We start from the raw sequence: 22,942 nt of genomic DNA, 5'->3' as shown, positions 1-22,942 counted from the left end.
CTATAATATAATTAGTTATCAACCAGCCTCACCATGCAGCCCTTAATGGCATTGGCATACTGTATATCCCAAGATAAATAGGTAGAACAACAGTCCTACCTGGCTAAAGCGATAAACAGAACAGTATAGAATATAACTGAGAAAAACAATATGAATTAACGCAGTAGCAGAAAACATGCACTTAATAATTAACAGCGTGCACAGTCAACACCACTAATTAGTTCGTTCTCAGGGCCAGTTGTATGGAAAGCCAGTTGGGCGTCACTCTTGACGTGCATTTGGATGCCAGCCCAGGGGTCTCGGCGCAAAGAGAGCATTGGGGGTTTAGTGTTGGCGGCGCAGTTAATAAGCGGAGCGCTTTGAACCGCGGAGAGTCGGGATCGCGCTCGCTCATTGCGTTGATGGTGAATTGAGCGACTGGCTGCGCGGCGCCGGTCATTCACGCATCGAGAGGGCGCATGCACTTTTTCAGCACCAATTGAGTGTGGATAGCGCACGGCGCCTCATAGCCTCCTGTGAGTGGTCGGACATTCAACCTGTGGCTAAATTTTACGGTAGGCTACTTTGATGGGAAAACTCCCACAATTGAATACTACACACTCGAAAAGGGATGCCCGACATCTGGAAAGAAACAAAGGAATATGATGGTTTTTTGACCTACTATACTTACCTGTTCCTCCTCTGCTACCCTGGTTGGTTTTTCAGACAGCCAGAGTGGTGCTGAGCTGCTGGGTGTTGGTGACTCCGCTTCGGGTGGAGTGGTGCGCTGCTACTGGGGCTTTAGTTGACTCTCTGCCGGGAGGATTAGTGTGATTCTGCGGGGGCTAGTCGACTCTCTGGTGGGCGGGGTGGTGTGGTGGTGCCATAGGAGCCCCTCCATTCAGAAGGATGCTGGTGGGAAATGCCTGGCGACAGAGAGGACGAGATTTGTCAAAAAGCACTAGAACTACTGTCTGATCTGTGCTCTAAAGGGGAAGTACAGAACGAAAACTGTCTGGATTTCATTTACCATTTCCGGGACCTCGCCAGACCACGCTACACGGACTCAGGTATGCACCAGCCAATCGTATCCAATTAATCGGACCTGAGAGCAGTGTATGTGTATGCAATGTGTGTGCGCTTTTCGGTTTGAATTATACAGACGTAACTTGCTCGGAAACACTTTGATCTAAATATTTTTTTTTCACACATTAAGTTTGGAGAGAAAGGGTTCCATTTCTGCACAGAACTTGTTGCATGGAGATTAGGAGTGGGGAAATTATTTTATATAGGGTTTTGCAGGAACACTTGTTTGATTACAAAAAGAAAAGCCAGTAGGTTATATTCAACCTTGCCAATACATGTAGTGTGGGATATGCAGTGCGTACTATGGATTTGTTATATGTGCATTTATTTCTGGTGCACCTGAGGTGGATGGGGTGTTGAGAGTGGGGGATGGGGACTGGCGCGAGTTTGCGGAATCTTTGGTCGCATTCATTGAAGCTTGAGCTCGCGTGATACCCAATGCTATCTCATTTTTTTTGCATTGGCACATGCGATGCAACACTCTGCCACACTAAAGTTCTCAGTGGATTCATTTTTTAATCCCTAACCCATTTACCAAGGGTGAGTGGTGAGTGCATGCCTATACGTGCTAGCCAATGCAAGAGAGGGAGGCAGTGCTTATAGTGGAACGGGAATTTTGGGGAAGCTAGCACGCCGTGCGAGTGCGTCTGGAGACGATGGAGGAGTGCATTCTTAGTAATACAGTATCACACTAACCCACGCGAGCTGTTTGTGTGTGTGTTCGTGCGTGCGTGCGTGGACGTGTTTTCCACTCTACCCACTGATCATGGGCTGCCTGTTGCAGACCTTGGTGATTACTAGTAGGTTCACAGGAGGTTTCTGGAAGGCATAAAATGTTACATATTGTGAACACTTCTGCATTTCTCACATGCCCCTGATTGATGAATTGTTCAAGATGTGGTTCGTAACCCCACCCCCATCCTTTCAGTCAAAACCTCTCTTCACTCACTCACCCATCTCCTTGCTCCCCTCTCCCTTCTTTCTCCTCTCCCCTCCCCTTCCCCCTATACCCCCTCTCCTCTCCCTTCTACTTTCTGCTTACTATCTGTCCCTGCTCCTCTCCCCTATGCACCATTTCTTCTCTCTTCAGCACTATTCTCTGTGCACTCTCCCTTCTCCTCTCTCCACTCTCCCCTCTGCATTGACAGCCAGGTGGAGTGTATGGTGGGGTTATTGAACTGCGATCAGAGGCAGATTCCCTTGAGTCCACAGACCCTGGTTTTATTAACATATCCAGCTGAGCAATGTCATCCTGTCCTGGATGACTGGCACCTCAATAAAACCAGAGAGAAATACAGATGAAAGAGAGAAGAGAAAAATATATAGGAAGATTGACAAGTCCCTTTGCGTTGGTCTCTGGCATTCAAAGATAATATGTGACCCAAACGGAGAGGAGTGTGTGTCTGTTTCTGTGTGGAGGGTTAAAAACCAACCATGGCTAACACATTTGCAGTGTTTGTACAGGCCAAGCGACTCCCTCACACCAGATCAGGTCAGAATGAATGTCTGCCCATACTCAATGTTAATGCCACTGTGAAGCTAACTATTTTAAATCATCTGGAGAACGAAAAATATATCTTACAATAGATCTCTCACCTTTACCAAAATAACTTCAGACATCGGCCTGCTGTCTATACATTAATGTAGTGCTGAGCATGTTGCTAAGCACTCAGACCCATTATGCACAATGGTGTGATTCTGGGCTATATGTATAACATATGCCATGTTGAGTCCTCAGTAATAGCAACCCCGGGGGAAATTAAGCTATTGTATCTTAAGCCAGATCATGGCCATACAGCGAGTGGCTGGGGAAAGAGAGTTTTCCAGCAACATGTCCCCCTGCTGTGCCACCTTGTAGACTGAGACTCCCAGCTACTCGACATTGTTTAGGTGTCATTGCCACAGTATTATCAAACTGTACTTATACAGTTGAAGTCGGAAGTTTACATACACATAAACAATAGTTTTGGCAAGTCGGTTAGGACATCTACTTTGTGCATGACACAAGTAATTCTTCCAACAATTGTTTACAGACAGATTATTTAATTTATCACAGATTAAGTTTAATTCACTTTATCACAATTCCAGTGATTCAGAAGTTCACATACACTAAGTTGACTGTGCCTTTAAACAGCCTTGGAAATTCCAGAAAATTATGTCATGGCTTGAGAAGCTTCTGATCGGCTAATTTACATAATTTGAGTCAATTGGGGGTGCACCTGTGGAGGTTTTTCAAAGACTACCTTCAAACTCAGTGCCTCTGCTTGACATCATGGGAAGATCAAAAGAAATCAGATCTCAGAAAAAATTTGTGGACCTCCACAAGTCTGCTTCATCCTTGGGAACAATTTCCAAACGCCAGAAGATACCATGTTCATCTGTGCAAACAATAGTACACAAGTATAAACACCATGGGACCACGCATCCATCATACCACTCAGGAAGGAGACACGTTCTGTCTCCTAGAGATGAATGTACTTTGGTGCGAAAATTGCAAATCAATCACAGAACAACAACAAAGGACCTTGTGAAGATGCTGGCGGAAACAGGTACAAAAGTATATATATCCACAGTAAAACGAGTCCTATATCGACATAACCTGATAGGCTGCTCAGCAAGGAAGAAGCCACTGCTCCAAAACTGCTATAAAAAAGCCAGACTACGGTTTGTAACTGCACATGGAGACAAAGATCGTACTTTTTGTAGGAATGTCCTCTGGTCTGAAGAAACAGAAATAGAACTGTTTGGCCATAATGACCATCGTTATGTTTGGAGGATAAAGGGGGATGCTTGCATCATGAAACCTGGGCGTGGCCGCATCATGTTGTGGGGGTGCTTTGCTACAGCAGGGACTGGTGCACTTTAGAAAATAGATTGCATCATGAGGAGGAAAATGATGTGGATATATTGAAGCAACATCTCAAAACATGAGTCAGGAAGTTAAAGCTTGGTCGCAAATGGGTCTTCCAAATGGACAATGACCCCAAGCATACTTCCAAAGTTGTGGCAAAATGGCTTAAGGACAACAAAGTCAAAGTATTGGAGTGGTCATCACAAAGCCCTGACCTCAATCCCATAGAAAATTTGTGGGCAGAACTAAAAATGTGTGTGCGAGCAAGGAGGCCTACACATTTGACTCAGTTACACCAGCTCTGTCAGGAGGAATGGGCCAACACTTATTGTGGGAAGCTTGTGGAAGGCTACCTGAAATGTTTGACCCAAGTTAACTTCTTACGGCTGAGATCCCGTTAACAGGATCGATATGACAACAGCCAGTGAAAGTGCAGGGCTCCAAATTCAAACAGAAATCTCATAATTAAAATATCTCAAACATACAAGTATTTTACACCATTTTAAAGATAAACTTGTTGTTAATCCCACCACAGTGTCCGATTTCAAAAAGGCTTTACGACAAAAGCACACCATCTGATTATGTTAAGTCAGTAACTAGTCACAGAAAAACACAGCCATTTTTCCAGCCAAAGAAATGAGTCACAAAAAGCAGAAATATAGATCAAATTAATCACTAACATTTATATCAAAACATCTCAGTTTACATTGGCGCGTTACGTTCAGTAATGTTTTGCTTCCAAAAGCCACATCAATTTACATAAATACTCATCCTAAACATTGATAGAAATTATGCATGTAACTTTAGATAAACTTCTCCTTAATGCAACCGCTGTGTCAGATTTCAAAAAAGCTTTACCGAAAAAGCACACCATGCTATAATCTGAGTACAGCGCTCAGAGACCAAAACAAGCCATACAGATATCCGCCATGTTGTGGAGTCAACAGAAGTCAGAAATAGCATTATAAATATTAACTTACCTTTGATGATCTTCATCAGAATGCACTCCCAGGAATCCCAGTTTCACAATAAATGTTTGTTTTGTTCAATAAATACACAAAGTGCAGGCCAGCCGAAAAGTAAAAAAATTACATTACAGTTCGTAGAAACATGTCAAATGATGTATATAATCAATCTTTAGGATGTTTTTAACATAAATCTTCAATAATGTTGCAACCGGAGAATTCCTTTGTCTTGAGAAATGCAATGGAACGCAGCTACCTCTCACGGGAGCGTGCCTGAATGAGCTCATTGTCACGCCCTGACCTTAGAGAGCCATTTTATTTCTCTATTTGGTTAGGTCAGGGTGTGATTTGGGGTGGGCCTTCTATGTTGTCTATTTATTTGTTTTTGGCTGAGTATGGTTCCCAATCAGAGGCAGCTGTCTATCGTTGTCTCTGATTGGGGATCATACTTAGGCAGCCCTTTTTCCCACTTTCTGTTGTGGGATCTTCTTTTTGTTAGTTGCTGGTTTAGTGCTACATTACTTTACGTGTCGTTTATCTTTCTTGTTTTTTTGGTGTTAATTTAATAAATTCACTATGTACGTCCACCACGTGGCACCTTGGTCTCATTACGACGACAGCCATAACACTCATGGCCTTCTGGCAGACCTCTTACTCAATCAGCTCTCATTCTCTCCTCCTTCACAGTAGAAGCCTCAAACCAGGTTCTAAAGACTATTGACATCTAGTAGAAGCCGTAGGAAGTGCAAACAGACCAATTTTACACTGTATCTTGGATAGGCAAAGAGATGAAAAACTACAAACCTCAGATTTCCCACTTCCTGGTTGGAATGTTTCTCAGGTTCTTGCCTGCCATATGAGTTATGTGTTACTCACAGACATCAGTCAAACAGTTTTCGAAATTTCAGAGTGTTTTCTATCCAAATGTACTAATAATATGCATATCGTAGCTTCTGGGCCTGAGTAGCAGGCGGTTTACTCTGGGCACCTTATTCATCCAAGCTTCTCAATACTGCCCCCAAGCCATATGAAGTTAAACATTTTAAAGGCAATTCTACCAAGTACTAATTGAGTGTATGTAAACTTCTTACCCACTGGGAATATGATGAAAGAAATAAAAGCTGAAATAAGTAATTCTCTCTACTATTATTCTGATATTTCACATTCTTAAAATAAAATGGTGATCCTAACTGACCTAAGACAGTGAATTTTGACTAGGATTAAATATCAGGAATTGTGAAAGACAATGAGTTTAAATGCATTTGGTTAAGGTGTATGTAAACTTCCGACTTCAACTGTAGATAATGCCTGTGATAAATAATGCCTATGAGGTTTTTGGTTGGTAGCAGCTCACTCATATTCACATACAGTAGCTAATTTACACTGAGTGTACAAAACATTAAGAACACCTTCCTAATAATGAGTAAAAAAAACACGTTATCTTGCCCATTCACTCTCTGCATGGCGTACATACACAATCCATGTCTCAATTGTCTCAAAACGTACAAATTGTTTTTTAACCGGTCTCCTCCCCTTCATCTACACGTATTGAAGTGGATTTAACTAGTGACATCAATAAGGATCATAGCTTTCACCTGGATTCACCCGGTCAGTCAAACTATGTCATGGAAAGAGCAGGTATTCCTAATGTTTTTTAAACTCAGTGCATATTGACTGCTATTGCTGCTGATGACTTATTGAGTAGAGGTGTAGGTAATGTAGATGATTACATATCAGTTTGCTATAGGGGCACACTAATTAGTGCTTCCTAACTAATCTCTCACTAATTCAACACCAAACAATCTGTAAGGCACCTTAGAGCAACACAAGGGAGTACTGTATGTCCAAGGAAGTGCTTAAATTGGCAATATCCCCCTCTCTCTTTCTGTTGGATGTTTTTGTTAACTATCGGGGTTATTTGAGTATTTTCAAATATACTATGAATCTAGACCTCCTCAGGCAGTACCAGGGCAATGTACCAAGCAAACCGCCACTAGGCCTCTGGATCAATGTGCTCTCAGGCTACATGGCAGCCCATGTCAGTCTTTCGCCCTCATCTCTGAGCTCAATAGCCACCGTCCAATCAGATGCCACATTGTGGTCTAAACACAGCTCACCCCTGGTGTACCATGTCTTTGGCTGGTTGTGACATGGCCTGTGGTTTCACTGATTGACTTATTTCATCAGGAATAGTGACTGATGCTATCAGTAGCTTTGTGATTCAGAGAATGGGATTTGTGTGTTGAAAGCCTCCCCCATTCATGTTCAATAGCCAACTGCAGGTCTGTGACGGTCACATGTGCTGTGTGTACAGAGGACATCAGGTGGACATATGGACAATGCTCTCCATCACTCCAGTATCTCTGCACATTATACATATTGTATTGGAATTGCATGTAGCTTACTTACTTCTTGGGTGTTCTACCTTATGTTATTTTCAATACTACATTGATATTGATTACTGCATTGTTAGGTTTAGAGCTGGCAAGAAAGGCATTTCACTTGACATTAAAACTTTAAAATTGAAACATGTGTCCTACACAGATAAAGAGGAGCTTCAGCACAGGTGACAGGAGTGGCATGGCATGAATTTTACAACAGCAAAATGGCCACCCTGGTTAGTGGCATTTCAATGGCATTACTGTCATGAAGCACTCAATCAACTGATTGATTGATTACCTCTGATGCAGAGGTACATTTTCACACAGTTGGTTCTCCATATTGCAGTATTTTATGATCCTGGATCATGTTTATAACAGCTTGGAGGAGCTTGAACGGAGGGATCAGCCCAAGAAGATTCACGATTGTTTATGACGTTTTTTGATCTTCATAATAGCCTAGAAACACAAGTTGAGATATTATGTGTGTGGTATGTTGGTATGACATCCTCAAAGTGGCCTTGTCCCATTTACCACCATGTACAGTGTTGACTGTACACACGTTTTGATGAGGTGTTTGCAAGTGCTCTGAGAAATGCAAGAGCTGTCAAAGCTCTGAAGATAATATTTCGGGGGGCAGACTTCATCATTCACCTTCTTCACACTGTCACAACATAGGCCAACTCACTGCAATATTTGAAGTGGCTCATTTAAGGGTGCATTTATTTTAGACCACTGTGGACTATAATCTATTATTTTTAATCAACTGTTTGATTACTGATTGACGTGAGAGCTAACGGAACAGTATAATTCTTGACTTTGATGTGTAAAAGGAGTTATATCCCTGACATATCAGAGGGGGAAGCATGGGTGAGATTAAGGAGGATGAGGGGGATGGTAATAGAAAGTTAGGAGACAGCAATAAGAGGAGGAAAAATAAGGGTAGGTGGTGTGCAATACTAGGCTCATTAAGGAAGCCCCAGACTCCCAGCTTGCTTTGCCTCAACATTCTGAGGGAATATGTAATGGAAGGGGCCATGTCAAAAACAACCCCTTTGCTTTTTACTGCAATCAAAGGTGGTCAGCTGGCCTTTTACCCTGGATGTGATTTCCCTTGGTCCGCCCAGCAGATTCCACATGCATTAGTGCTGAGCGATTACTGCTTTTTGAGGTCGGTTTGGTATATGTTCTATTATTTGGGTGGAAGGCTGTAACAACACAGAATAAAACAATTCATAAAAGTCCCATGATGGTAGTGACTGCACATTACTGCTTTTCACTTATTAACCATCATTTAAGCACATTACTTTAATAAAATAATTCAGTTGTGTATATTACATTTGTTTTATTTGATGACTTTATTATTTCATTCCAAGTCATCCTCTCATCTCTGTAGAGTTGCTGCCTAACCTGTCTGACAAAATCACTATTTTAGTAGTTCTTCAAAATAAATAAGGCATACTTTTATGACTGCTGAATACCAACTATCAATCACTTTGATCGTGTATTTTCAGGTAGAGATACCTGGCTAAGCAACAGCTGCGCTCTATATCACCTCAAGATCGCACATTCTTCTCTCTTCCGTAGCAGGAGTAAAAGAAACACAGATTGGCTAAGTAGATTCACAATGGATTATGGTCATTGTAGTTAATTACTACTGTTTATACTGAGCAAAAATATAAATGCAACATGTAAAGTCTTGGTCTCATTTTTCATGAGCTGCACAAAAAATGGTTCTCTCTCCAATTGTGTGCACAAATTAGTTTATATCACTGTAAATGAGAATTTCTCCTTTGCCAAGATAATCCATCCACCTGACAGGTGTGGCATATCAAGAAGCTTATTAAACAGCATGATCATTACACAGGTGGACCTTGTGCTTGGGACTATAAAAGGCCACTCTAAAATGTGCAGATTTGATTCACCATTCTTTTTATTTTGTATTATTCTGATTGGCTGGGCCTAGCTCCCCAGTGGTTGGCCTAGCTCCATGGCTGCACCCCTGCCCGGTCATGTGAAATCTATAGATTGGGTGATAATGAATTTATTTCTATTGACTGATTTCTGTCTATGAACTGTAACTCAGTAAAATCTTTGAAATTGTTGGATGTTGTCTTTATATTGTTGTACAGTATAGAATATTGGTCTGTTGGAAACTACAACTCCATTCGACATCGGACAGTTCAGGCTGGATCTGATTTGTCTTTAGAGAAATTGTGCAATTTGCGCATTGAGCTCACAGACAAAAAAACGAACTAAATGCAATTAAAATAATTGAACCGATGTTGTTTAAAAAATGAAAAATAACCAACATTTTGATTAATCGCTCTGCACTAAAATCCATGAAACAGACTTCGCATCAGAAGCCGCAGCTCTCGACCTGAATTGTAATTCAATTTAAAATCAAATCAAATGTTATTTGTCACATACACATGGTTAGCAGATGTTAATGCGAGTGTAGCGAAATGCTTGTGCTTCTAGTTCCGACAATGCAGTAATAACCAACAAGTAATCTAACTAACAATTCCAAAACTACTGTCTTATATACAGTGTAAGGGGATAAAGAATATGTACATAAGGATATATGAATGAGTGATGGTACAGAGCAGCATAGGCAAGATACAGTAGATGATATCGAGTACAGTATATACATATGAGATGAGTATGTAAACAAAGTGGCATAGTTAAAGTGGCTAGTGATACATGTATTACATAAGGATGCAGTCAATGATATAGAGTACAGTATATACGTATGCATGTGAGATGAATAATGTAGGGTAAGTAACATTATATAAGGTAGCATTGTTTAAAGTGGCTAGTGATATATTTACATCATTTCCCATCAATTCCCATTATTAAAGTGGCTGGAGTTGAGTCAGTGTCATTGTCAGTGTGTTGGCAGCAGCCACTCAATGTTAGTGGTGGCTGTTTAACAGTCTGATGGCCTTGAGATAGAAGCTGTTTTTCAGTCTCTCGGTCCCAGCTTTGATGCACCTGTACTGACCTCGCCTTCTGGATGATAGCGGGGTGAACAGGCAGTGGCTCGGTGGTTGATGTCCTTGATGATCTTTATGGCCTTCCTGTAACATCGGGTGGTGTAGGTGTCCTGGAGGGCAGGTAGTTTGCCCCCGGTGATGAGTTGTGCAGACCTCACTACCCTCCGGAGAGCCTTACGGTTGAGGGCGGAGCAGTTGCCGTACCAGGCGGTGATACAGCCCGCCAGGATGCTCTCGATTGTGCAACTGTAGAAGTTTGTGAGTGCTTTTGGTGACAAGCCGAATTTCTTCAGCCTCCTGAGGTTGAAGAGGCGCTGCTGCGCCTTCTTCACGATGCTGTCTGTGTGAGTGGACCAATTCAGTTTGTCTGTGATGTGTATGCCGAGGAACTTAAAACTTGCTAGCCTCTCCACTACTGTTCCATCGATGTGGATAGGGGGGTGTTCCCTCTGCTGTTTCCTGAAGTCCACAATCATCTCCTTAGTTTTGTTGACGTTGAGTGTGAGGTTATTTTCCTGACACCACACTCCGAGGGCCCTCACCTCCTCCCTGTAGGCCATCTCGTCGTTGTTGGTAATCAAGCCTACCACTGTTGTGTCGTCCGCAAACCTGATGATTGAGTTGGAGGCGTGCATGGCCACGCAGTCGCGGGTGAACAGGGAGTACAGGAGAGGGCTCAGAACGCACCCTTGTGGGGCCCCAGTGTTGAGGATCAGTGGGGAGGAGATGTTGTTGCCTACCCTCACCACCTGGGGGCGGCCCGTCAGGAAGTCCAGTACCCAGTTGCACAGGGCGGGGTCGAGGCCCAGGGTCTCGAGCTTGATGACGAGATTGGAGACTACTATGGTGTTGAATGCCGAGCTGTAGTCGATGAACAGCATTCTCACATAGGGATTGCCATGTTTGTAATTTTGTCTTTCCATGGATGTACATCATTTTTACTGTTACTGATGATTGCCAAACAGCTTCACTTTTTTCACTTTCACCCCTGTGGAGGTACAGTATGTAAAAGGGTCTACGATAAGATTTCATTAAGATGTGGTCACTGAGATCCAGAGAAACATGGTATCTATTTGTGAGAAACATGGTATCTCACAAATCCAGACAAGATAACATCCTGAGTGTTCTCTTGGATAGCCCTATCTGCGCTTAGTCATTTAGCATACATATATAATTCAACAAATAACTAAAAAAGCTTTCTCCCAGTGGATTAATTACACAAATCATCATTTCATAATTTCCTACGCCTCAGTTGTTGTAAACCCACAGGGTTTCAGTAACAACGGACAAACAGGGCTGGAGAATGGGACAGCATATGGCAAAATATGGTGAACTACACGGTACAATACTGTATGGTGCAAAACAATTTACAGTTGAGTGGGTCTGTTTTATAAATGCCTCTAGTCAATCTGAACATTTAACACCTGTAAAGATAGTTAGGAAAAATGGACGACCTCTGTAGGTTTGCCATTATGTGTAGTAGTGATGAGTGGGGGAGTGCTGATTTGCTCTGCAGTTCGGAAGCTGTACGTTAGTTAGGTGTCATGCATTGTGTTACATTGTGTGACCCTAATCTCTGAGAGTTTGCCAAGTCCTCCAAGTTCAATGGGTGACAGCTGTGCAAAAATGATGAATTCCCCATGACACTGATTCATCTCTTTGAAGATCTCTCTGGCGGAACTTCATCCTCTTCAGAAGAATTCCCAGAGAGGGAGATCTCATCATTACTTCACTTCCTGGGATTGCTTTGGAGGCAAACGCCAAGATGAATCAGAAGGCTCTTCGTGATTGTCTTTCTGTTCCCCCCCCCCTTCCGCGGTGACTGGGGGACCCTGTGCCAGTGTGAATGAGCACACTTAATTATTCATCACAACACTTTGAAATCTTAATCTTTCATTTGTGATATTTGAGGCTGCCTTGATATAGCCAAAAAGTGCCTGCAACCCATGTTGCATGGAAACATGGGAACACAGTAAACCCTAAACAGTCTCTCTAGCTCTCATTCTGAATGTGAGCAGTACCGCGATGCTCTGTAATTATGATGACGTTGACAGCATTGTAAAGACACATTTCACATTCATAGGACTGTCACTGCTTCCTACAAGACCGTTATGGGGACAACAAAGTGCAATACATCAATAGCATCATCAACATACAAGTACACAACATGTTGCAAGTCATGCTGAAAATATAATTACAGGATTACTTGCAGCATTTTCACAAGGCTTCTCACACTGTATACATATGTGTAATATCTTAGTTTAAACCGTGTAGAGGATGAGGACCAGCATAGATATAGGGAGATTCTCCATTGGGCATAAATCCATCCTCTCCTCGACTCCTCCGTCCTCCTCCCCTCCTGACCCGGAAGGAAACCGATATGTCGTTACCATTGGTAGGAGAACATCATTTTGTTAAGAGGTGAACAGAGGAGTTTGCACTTCTCCTCGATAGCCTCTCCCGGCTGAGAATTCTTACGTATATCCTTCCAGAGTCCTACCAGGAAGAGTTTTTTTTTGTAATCCGCCACACCTCCTTTGAATCAACAGGTTTTTTTCTCAGAGGAGAAAAGTACCCACGCGTTTTAAAACGCCCACTTTTAGTCTAGAAAATGTCTGGTACAACTAGCAAAATCTGTTTGAGCCACTTTATACACAGTTTGCCTGATGACGAGCTTGTGGAGGGGAGTCTCATTTCATCAAGCACATTTGTTTCCACGTTTCCTCTCCTCGATTACATTTACATTTTTCAAAAGGAGACAGGAGAGGAAGGAGAGAGGATTCATCCTTGCATGATTCACAATTTCTTCGAAAATAAGTTGAAATTTAAAACGTTGGTGTTCACATGTGTATTTGCCTGATTTACAATGACACAGGACCAAATGTTTTTATTAAAATAAGTACTGAAATTTAGATTTTTCACTTCAAAGTCCCAAAATTATTTAAAATTCTAATTAATTTAGTTGGAGGCAAGTGATTCTCAGCAAATGTAATTTATCTCACCTGCGGTAATTTGCATGGCCAATGTGGCAAAAATAGCCAGCCAGTTGGGTTGAAATCTGGTGAAAGAGACGGCCATGGCATATGATTTTCATCATTTTTATACTGATCAAAGCTTAATTAACTCAGTTACCACACCAGTGTGGAAGCTCATGCTTTCAATATACTTTGTATCCCTCATTTACTCAAGTGTTTCCATTTACATTGGCAGTTACCTGTATGATGTGATTAGTTGGTACGTAAAATACGTATCCAGGCGTAAGATCTGGCAGGCGTCAGCAACGCCTGGGCAGAGGAGCCCAGCTCTCCTTGGATGAGGAGGAGACGTTGGGCATCGGTAAAGGACCTGGCATAAACCATTCAAACCTCTAAACAGGTATTCTGTTCACTATGAACATAGCCTTGGTCTATCATAGGTCTATCTCTATGGCATAAACATTAGAGTTTCCAATACTAAGGCTAAACACTTCAAATTAAATTACATTATAAGAAGACACATTCGCCGTTTGTTATTTTATATTACCCTACAAAGCACAATGTGTTATCTTGAATTGGATATACAGTTGAAGTCGGAAGTTTACATACACTTAGGTTGCAGTTATTAAAACCTGTTTTTCAACCACTCCACAAATTTGTTGTTAACAAACTATAGTTTTGGCACGTCGGTTAGGACATCTACTTTGTGCATGACACAATAACTTTTTCCAACAATTGTTTACATACAGATGATTTCACTTATAATTCACTGTATATAACAATTCCAGTGAGTCAGAAGTTTACATACTCTACGTTGACTGTACCTTTAAATAGCTTGGAAAATTCCAGAAAATTATGCCATGGCTTTAGAATCTTCTGATAGGCTAATTTACAAAATTGGATTCAATTGGAGGTGTACCTGTGGATGTTTTTCAAGGCCTACCTTCAAACTCAGTGCCTCTTTGCTTGACATTGTGGGAAAATCAAAAGAAATCAGCCAAGACTAGTTCATCCTAGGGAGCAATTTTCAAACGCCTGAAGGTACCACGTTCATCTGTGCAAATAATAGTACGCAAGTATAAACACCATGGGACCAATCAGCTGTCACACCGCTCAGGAAGGAGATGCGTTCTGTCTCCTACAGATGAACGTACTTTGGTGCGAAAAGTGCAAATCAATCCCAGAAAAACAACAAAGGACCCTGTGAAGATGCTGGAGGAAACAGGTACAAAAGTATCTATATCCACAGTAAAACGAGTCCTATGCCGCTCAGCAAGGAAGAAGCCACTGCTCCAAAACTGCCATAAAAAAAGCCAGACTACGGTTTGCAACTGCACATGGAGACAAAGATCATACTTTTTGTAGGAATGTCCTCTGGTCTGATGAAACAGAAATAGAACTGTTTTGCCATAATGACCATTGTTACATTTAAAGGAAAAAGGGGGATGCTTGCAAGCCGAAGAACACCATCCCAACCATGAAGCATGGGGGTGGCAGCATCATGAGGTGGGGGTGCTTTGCTGCAGGAGGGACTGGTGCACTTCGGAAAATAGATGGCTTCATGAGGAGGAAAATTATGTGGGAATATTGAAGCAACATCTCAAGACATCGGTCAGGAAGTTAAAGCTTGGTCGTAAATGCGTCTTCCAAATGGACAATGACCCCAAGCATACTTCCAACGTTGTGGAAAAATGGCTTAAGGACAACAAAGTCAAGGTATTGGAGAGGCCATCACAAAGCCCTGACCTCAATCCTATTGAACATTTGTGGGCAGAACTGAAAAAGCGTGTGCGAGCAAGGAGGCCTACAAACCTGACTCAGTTACACCAGCTCTGTCAGGAGGAATGGGCCAAAATTTACCCAACTTATTGTAGGAAGCTTGTGGAAGGATACCTGAAACGTTTGACCCAGTTAAATGATTTAAAGGCAATTCTACCAAATACTAATTCAGTGTATGTAAACTTCTGACCCACTGGGAATGTGATGAAAGAAATAGAAGCTGAAATAAATCACTCTACTATTATTCTGACATTTCACAGTCTTAAAATAAAGTGGTGATCCTAACTGACCTAAAACAGGGATTTTTTACTGGGATTAAATGTCAGGAATTGTGAAAAACTTTGTTTAAATGTATTTGGCTAAGGTGTATGTACACCTTCAACTTCAACTGTAGCTAGTATGTTTGTGGCAAACAATTTAGCAAACAATGAGTTCTGTGAGGAGAAATGAACAGAGAGGTCCGACGTCGTCACACCAATTTAAACTCTTACAGATGATCCATCACATACTTTCATTAATTGCTCAAAATGGCTGTTAAATATGACCTGCACTCCAGGTATATATAAATATTGAAGATTTAAGCCTGAAGAGTGGCTTGGAACTTGCTCAAGTTGGGTCAATTGATTCCCATAGAATGTTTCTCCACAACACATTTTCTTGCTCTATTCCTAACGGTCAAGGACAGTGGATTACAGCAGCACTAAAATCAGGACCCTGGCCGCATATGGGACTCCAGAGGAGATAATTAAACAACTTTGGATAATTCCTAATTAAGTTTGTCACACTCTCTCTTTATTAAGAGAATATTAAGGGAGAATGAGAAAAGTTCCCGCAAAGCACACTTGTAATTGACCAAGCCATGTTTTTTTTAAATTAGTGCACAGTGATTTAAATCAGTCTTAAGCCGTTCCTTGTGGTGTGTCTTTAATAGCACACAGCTAGAGAAGCTATAACACACACTACATGAACAAAAGTATGAAGACACCTGCTCGTTGAACATCTCATTCCAAAATCATGGGCATTAATATGGAGTTGGTCCCCACTTTGCTGCTATAATAACCTCCACTCTTATGGGAAGGCTTTCCACTAGATGTTTGAACATTGCTGCGGGGACTTGCTTTCATTCTGCCACAAGAGCATTAGTGAGGTCATGCACTGATGTTGGGCAATTAGGCCTGGCTTGCAGTCGGCATTCCAATTTATCCCAAAGGTGTTCGATGGGGTTGAGGTCAGGGCTCTGTGCAGGCCAGTCAAGTTCTTCCGATCTCGACAAACCATTTCTGTATGGATCTCGCTTTGTGCACGGGGGCATTGTCATGCTGGAACAGGAAAGGGCTTTCCCCAAACTGTTGTCACAAAGTCGGAAACACAGAATCGTCTATAGAATGTCATTATGTGCTGTAGCGTTAAGATTTCCCTTCTAAGGGACCTAGCCCAATCCATGAAACTATGAATTGGGGCAGGTAGCGTTCTCCTGGCATCCGCCAAACCCACATTTGTCCGTCGAACTGCCACATGGGGAAGCATGATTCATCACGTGTTTTCAATGGCGGCGAGGTAAAAAATGTGTTAAATGATGATGTGATGATTAATTCTCTCCCAAGCCTCTGTCTTGTACATGTGTAATTGATCTTTGTTTGTCTCACTGGCCTCTCACATCCTTGTATAAGTAAAATTACCCTACTAACTCTCTCCCTTTCTTTCCTCCTTCTCTCCCTATTTCCACCCCTCCCTGCATTCTGTAGATGTGTCGGTGAGCCTGCTGTCCCTGGTGGTGACAGCCTGTGGCCTGGCCCTGTTCGGGGTCTCAATCTTCGTGTCCTGGAAGCTCTGCTGGATCCCATGGAGGGAGCGTGGCCTCTCCCCCAGCATCAAGGAGCCCACCCATGGGCACCACGATTCCCCCATGGCACCTTTGCAACCCTACGTCCCAGCCAGGGAGCCAGTCTACACGGCCGTCGACCCCCCCGTCCCCGCCCTCGACCGCCGTGAGTCACATCGCTGCTCCATTGTCCCTGTGGCATCTGGGACAGTGACGGGGCCGGTGACCCCCGTATCACCGCCCCCCATAGCGGCGATCATTCCCATCCCAGAGGCAGCCATGAAGATTAGCCACACATCTCCAGACATCCCCCTGGAAACCCAGAGTAAAGGCCGCGAGAACGGGGTCCACACCAACCCTCGTACGCAGAGGCAGACCACTGAGCCCTCACCCTCCGTCCGGTCAATGTCTATACACACAGAGATTGGGTGAGTACTATATCACAGTCCTCTACTATGATGAAGTCACTATTGTGCCATGTACTGTGCTTGTATACTGTAGTACCTACTATACCAAGTTCCCTTACAATATAAGACTGCTACTAAGACTGCTACTTTGCTTTCATAATACATAGTATTTAATTAGTTCACCACAATGGTTATCACTGTAGGAGTAAAGATTTCAATACTGTACATTGCCAGTACATGAATACCACAGTCCACCAGGATTGGAGTTAATTCCACAAATGTAATTCTAATTCAATTCTCTCTCCATTTAAATTCCATTTAATTTTATTTGAATTCCAGGTCAGTCTTTGAATTCAGAGATAATTACATTCCTCTAAATTCCAATGTTAGGTTTAAATTCCAAGAATTCCACAAATGAAAATTAAATTCCCTCAGGCTTTCAGGCCATCATGTCAGAAATATAGGAATGCAGGTTGAAATTATTACAAATAATCCTACAGTAAATTTGTTATAATATTTGTGATCATTCCTTTAACTGCGTAATGTAATAATACTGAATTCCAATTAAATTCCAGAGGTTATATGTTTTTACAATTCCAATTCCATTCCAATTAAAGAAAGTCCAAACAGTTACGGAATAATTCCGTAACTTAAAGATCTTTAACATTTCAATGTCATTCAATATAAATTATCCACCATGAGTGGACTTATGAATTGAATTGGAATTTCTAATTAAATTGGAATTTACCCCAACCCTACTGTACAAATATTTATACTGTCCTTCTGAAGTACAGGCATCATAATTGGTTTGCAACTTTGGTTTGCACAATATTTTGCACGAGTGAAATACACCCATTCATTCATTTGAAATCATTTTCTCCAGATTTTCTCCAGATTCTTAATTTCACCTTCAGAACATTGTAAACTCTTCCACACATAGGTATAAACCATGACTCACTACGTTGTTAAAGCCCTGTGTGACACAAAAGAGGCAGTTGGGAAGTTCTAGCATTAACCAGGTTTAGAGTACTGAACAGAAGCTCAGACATAGCAACCCAGCAGCTGTAGGGCAGCTATCCCATTGAGTCTTGTGGAGTCACGTCCTCTACAGCAAACAATGTTCTATGAGTAATTATAACCACAGACACTCTTTATATCAATGAGTTTCACTTTAGTTTTAAGTAATTTGTCGTGTGTTTGAAGGAAAGGCTATCTACTGCTATCCACTGTACAGTTAATTGTTATTTTTGTTGATTGTTGCTTGAGCTGTAATGGTCATATTTGCTGAAAGCCTTTGTCTATTTTATTCAGGTACTCTGTTGTATCAAATACACATTTGCTGTCTCTCTGTGTGTCTCCTCTCCTCTCCTCTCTAATGTGTCTCTTTCTGTCTGTCCTCTCCACAGGTCTGACTCTATCCGTAGATTATCCGTAAACAGGTCCAACCCGGACTTTAACGTGGCCCAGTTCCAGAGACAGGACTCTCTGACTGGGATGGGCCTGGGTCTGGGCCGTCTCAAACCAGAGCTTTACAAGCAGCGCTCCCTGGAAGGAGATGAGGGGGGCCGGCGGGGCGGAGGCTGTGGACGCCTACACTTCATTCTTAAGTTTGACTGTGACCTGGAGCAACTAATCGTCAAGATCCACAAGGCGCAGGATCTCCCCGCCAAGGACTTATTGGGCACCTCGGACCCCTACGTCAAGATCTACCTACTACCGGACCGTCAGACCAAGCATCAGACCAAGGTTCACCGCAAGACGCTCAACCCCGTGTTCGATGAAGTATTCCTGTTCCCCGTGGAGTACGCTGAGCTGCCGACGCGCAAGCTGCACTTCAGTGTCTACGACTTTGATCGCTTCTCGCGCCACGATATCATCGGCCAGGTGGTGGTGGACAACTTCCTGGATCTGGTGGACTTCCCTGCAGAGACAAAGCTTTGCCGAGACATCCAGTACGTCTCCACGGTGAGTCAACACGTTCTGTTTGATCACTTCCTGTTTCCGGCTTGTAGGGGAAGGATTGTTCTGCTTAAACGCTGTAGATTTACTAAGATAAATGGTCAATTATAACTATAGCAGGATATTAATTTCAGATTAGCCATTTAACCATTTTTCCTCTGGTTGAATGCCTCTGGTTGAATGCCTCATATACATTTTTCAAGATGAGCCACAGTAAGCTTCATCTGCAATAAAGAAAATGGGCTCTATTTCCGGCGGCGCTTGTGTCAAACGTGTGTTAGTTTGCAATTTCGTCATGTAAAAACTGTCGCACTGGCATTTTCCAGCCCTAATGTCGGGTTCGGCAATTTACCTGCCTTAAATCAGCTTGCTTGTGCTCCGATGGGAGGGGTGGAAATATTTGAGGTGTGTCCTTAAAAACATGATCCAAAGTGCTAATTTGAGGCAGCACTCAAAGGGATATTTAAGACCAATAAAAAGCTGGTTTTAGCGTTAACGCAGTTGATTATGGCATGTATTTTGACAGCAGAAACACAGCCTATCCAGCTGTGACACACACTGCCCATATGCACATGGCACAATATTAGCCTAATGTGCTTTTGGCGCCTGCATATACTTCGTATTCAGAAACAGAAAAAAACATTTTTACGTTTTTAAACATTTTATTTGGTTAGAAACCAAGCATGGCCTCACCTCCTCTCAATCAAGGCTTTTTTTGTAGTCCTGCCTAATGCAATTGCGAAGTAGTCGAAACTTGATAAAGGGTTTGGCTCCTGAGACCGCTTGGTTATAAATCTTAATTATTACCAAAACGTTATTAAAATGTAAAGTTTGAGAGGAGTAAAACTGTGAGCTGACATTCCCTTTTCATCTATGCATTAGAGGCAAGCCCACTTTATTTTAGCTATGCAGGTCCCGTTTGGACATGTTTAAAAAAGAAATGTATGATATGGGCTATGTGAATGCCCATCATGAATAGAGAGATGAGAACCTTGGTGAATACCGGTGAACCTTGTATTCAGAAGTTATCTGTACCTGGAAATGGCTTGTTTTCCGTTTTATATGTTCAAAACACAAGCCCTCCCTTCAACTGCAATGTGTGTCTTTTATATCCTGGAGATTTTATGATATCATTACATTTCATATTTATTTATTGTTGTTGTTTAAAAAAAACTGATTGCTGTTTTTTTCGTTTCATTTTATTACAACCAATCTTATTGGAATGATTCACCTGTCTGGTTTAATGGTTACAATGTCTGTGGCTGCAATGTAACTTCTGCAGATGTGTGAATGGGACCTGATCTGTAAGATGGATCCGATTATGTTCATAAATCATAGGTCGATTTGGAAGCAGTATGACGGTGAATGGACATTCTCCCTTTCACTCTATATTGGATCTTTGTCCAGCTACTGTGAAAAGTTATGATGTTCCGTTAAACCCTCCATAGTCTTCTTTGTTTTAATTTTGGCCATGGGGAGAAATGATGGTGCCTGTAAGTGTGACATAGCCTATTTAAAACAAGTTGTTATTTAATTTAATTTAGAATTTCATTGTAATTATGTGTTCTATTTTTAGGCTTTATCAATAATTAATTTCATCTTGCTTATTGACAATATTTGGCATGTCCCTGCTCAGCCATAAAGCAATTTACAGTAGGCCTAGCCCCTATATCATTGTGGATGCTTTTGAATCCAAGCAATAACTTAGAACAATGTAGACTGCAAATGGGATCAAGTTAACGTGTTTAGCAAAGATAGGTCTACATTTAGTTATTTCGTTTCTGTAAGCTATTTAACAAGCTTTAATGGACTAACATTGGAATTGGAGTTGATTCCAAGGCAATACATAAAATACAGTAAATACACAACTTGAAGCAATCACATATTTCACCAGGGAGTACATTCAGGGAGCACGCCAAGGCTCAACACACCCATAACCTGTTTATTCATCAAAACACAGCCCTTTTGCACCAACGCCAGCAAGTGCGCCGATAATTGTGATAGTGATAACAGCAAAAATATTTTGGACACACCACTGAACCTATAGTGCTACCGCATGCGCTTAGATATACCATTGCATTAGGTTTCTTAAAATAGAGCCCAATGTGTTTCATTTGTGGGAGAAATAAGTTGGCAGGAGACATCTGACAGTGAAGACCTACAGTTGAAGTCAGAAGTTTATATACACCTTAGCCAAATACATTTAAACACATTGTTTTTCACAATTCCTGACATTTAATCCTAGTAAAAATTCCCTGTCTTAGGTCAGTTAGGATCACCACTTGATCTTAAGAATGTGAAATGTCAGAATAATAGTAGAGAGAATGATTTATTTCAGCTATTATTTCTTTCATCACATTCCCAGTGTGTCAAAAGTTTACATACACTCAATTAGTATTTGGTAGCATTGGCTTTAAATTGTTTAACTTGGGTCAAATGTTTTGGGTAGTCTCCACAAGCTTCCCACATTAAGTTGGGTGAATTTTGTGCCATTCCTCCTGACAGAGCTGATGTAACTGAGTCAGGTTTGTAGGCCTTCTTGCTCGTACACACTTTTTCAGTTCTGCCCACAAATTTTCTATGGGATTGAGGTCAGGGCTTTGTGATGGCCACTCCAATAATTGACCTTGTTGTCCTTAAGCCATTTTGCCACAACGTTGGAAGTATGCTTGGGGTCATTGTCCATTTGGCTGACCCATTTGCGACCAAGCTTTAACTTCCTGACTGATGTCTTGAGATGTTTCTTCAATATATCCACATAATTTTCCTCCTCATGAAGCCATCTATTTTGTAAAGTGCACCAGTCCCTGCTGCAGCAAAGCACCCCCACCTCATGATGCTGCCACCCCCGTGCTTCGTGGTTGGGATGGTGTTCTTCGGCTTGCAAGCATCCCCCTTTTTCCTCCAAACATAACAATGGTCATTATAGCCAAACAGTTCTATTTCTGTTTCATCAGACCAGAGGACATTTCTCCAAAATGTATGATCTTTGTCCCCATGTGCAGTTGCAAACCGTAGTCTGGCTTTTTTATTGCGGTTTTGGAGCAGTGGTTTCTTCCTTGCTGAGCGGCCTTTCAGGTTATGTCGATATAGGACTCGTTTTACTGTGGATATACATCATTTTGTACCTGTTTTCCCCCAGCATCTTCACAAGGTCCTTTGTTGTTGATTTGCACTTTTCACACCAAAGTACGTTCATCTCTCGGAGACAGAAGCCGTCTCCTTCCTGAACGATATGACGGCTGCGTTGTCCCATGGTGTTTATACTTGCGTCCACTGGAATTGTGATACAGTGAATTATAAGTCAAATCATCTGTCTGTAAACAATTGTTTGACTAATTACTTGTGTCATGCACAAAGTAGATGTCCTAATCGACTTGCCAAAACTATAGTTTGTTAACAAGATATTTGTGGAGTGGTTGAAAAACAAGTTTTAATTAATGACTCCAACCTAGGTGTACGTAAACTTCTGACTTCAACAAGAAAAAGTGTTTTAATGTGGAGAAAACAAAAATGACTGCTAGCCAGCTCACTGAGCTGACAGTTGGGGAGAAATTAGAGGAGTTAGCTTGTGCGTGGAGTGAATGGATCTCCACTTTTTCAAAGAGGATTTATTTTATGATGACTTTGTTCTGTCTTACTGTAGTTCTGGTGCTGGTGAAAATAATGTTTCTTCAACCTGGAGTATATTATCAGATCATTATTACTACACTGAGCGTAATGAGAGACTCTGATGTATTATTCT

General features: G+C 41.8%; 1 protein-coding gene across 1 annotated transcript in view; it reads left to right on the top strand.

Annotated features, from left to right (window-relative positions):
• The first annotated feature begins 326 nt into the window (after positions 1-326).
• Positions 327-22,942, top strand: part of syt9a (synaptotagmin IXa) — a 46,996-nt gene continuing 24,380 nt past the window's right edge. The window contains exons 1-3 of the mRNA XM_031812706.1: positions 327-1,049; positions 16,755-17,259; positions 18,645-19,203. Coding sequence (XP_031668566.1) covers positions 902-1,049; positions 16,755-17,259; positions 18,645-19,203 — 1,212 coding nt within the window. The 5' untranslated portion in view covers positions 327-901. The remainder of the gene's footprint in view (positions 1,050-16,754; positions 17,260-18,644; positions 19,204-22,942) is intronic.

This window comes from Oncorhynchus kisutch, linkage group LG3, assembly GCF_002021735.2.
Source record: "Oncorhynchus kisutch isolate 150728-3 linkage group LG3, Okis_V2, whole genome shotgun sequence".
NCBI classification, from domain to species: Eukaryota; Metazoa; Chordata; class Actinopteri; order Salmoniformes; family Salmonidae; genus Oncorhynchus; species Oncorhynchus kisutch.
The sequence above is the reverse complement of the archived record's forward strand: the minus strand, read 5'-3'. Positions and strand labels throughout refer to the sequence as shown.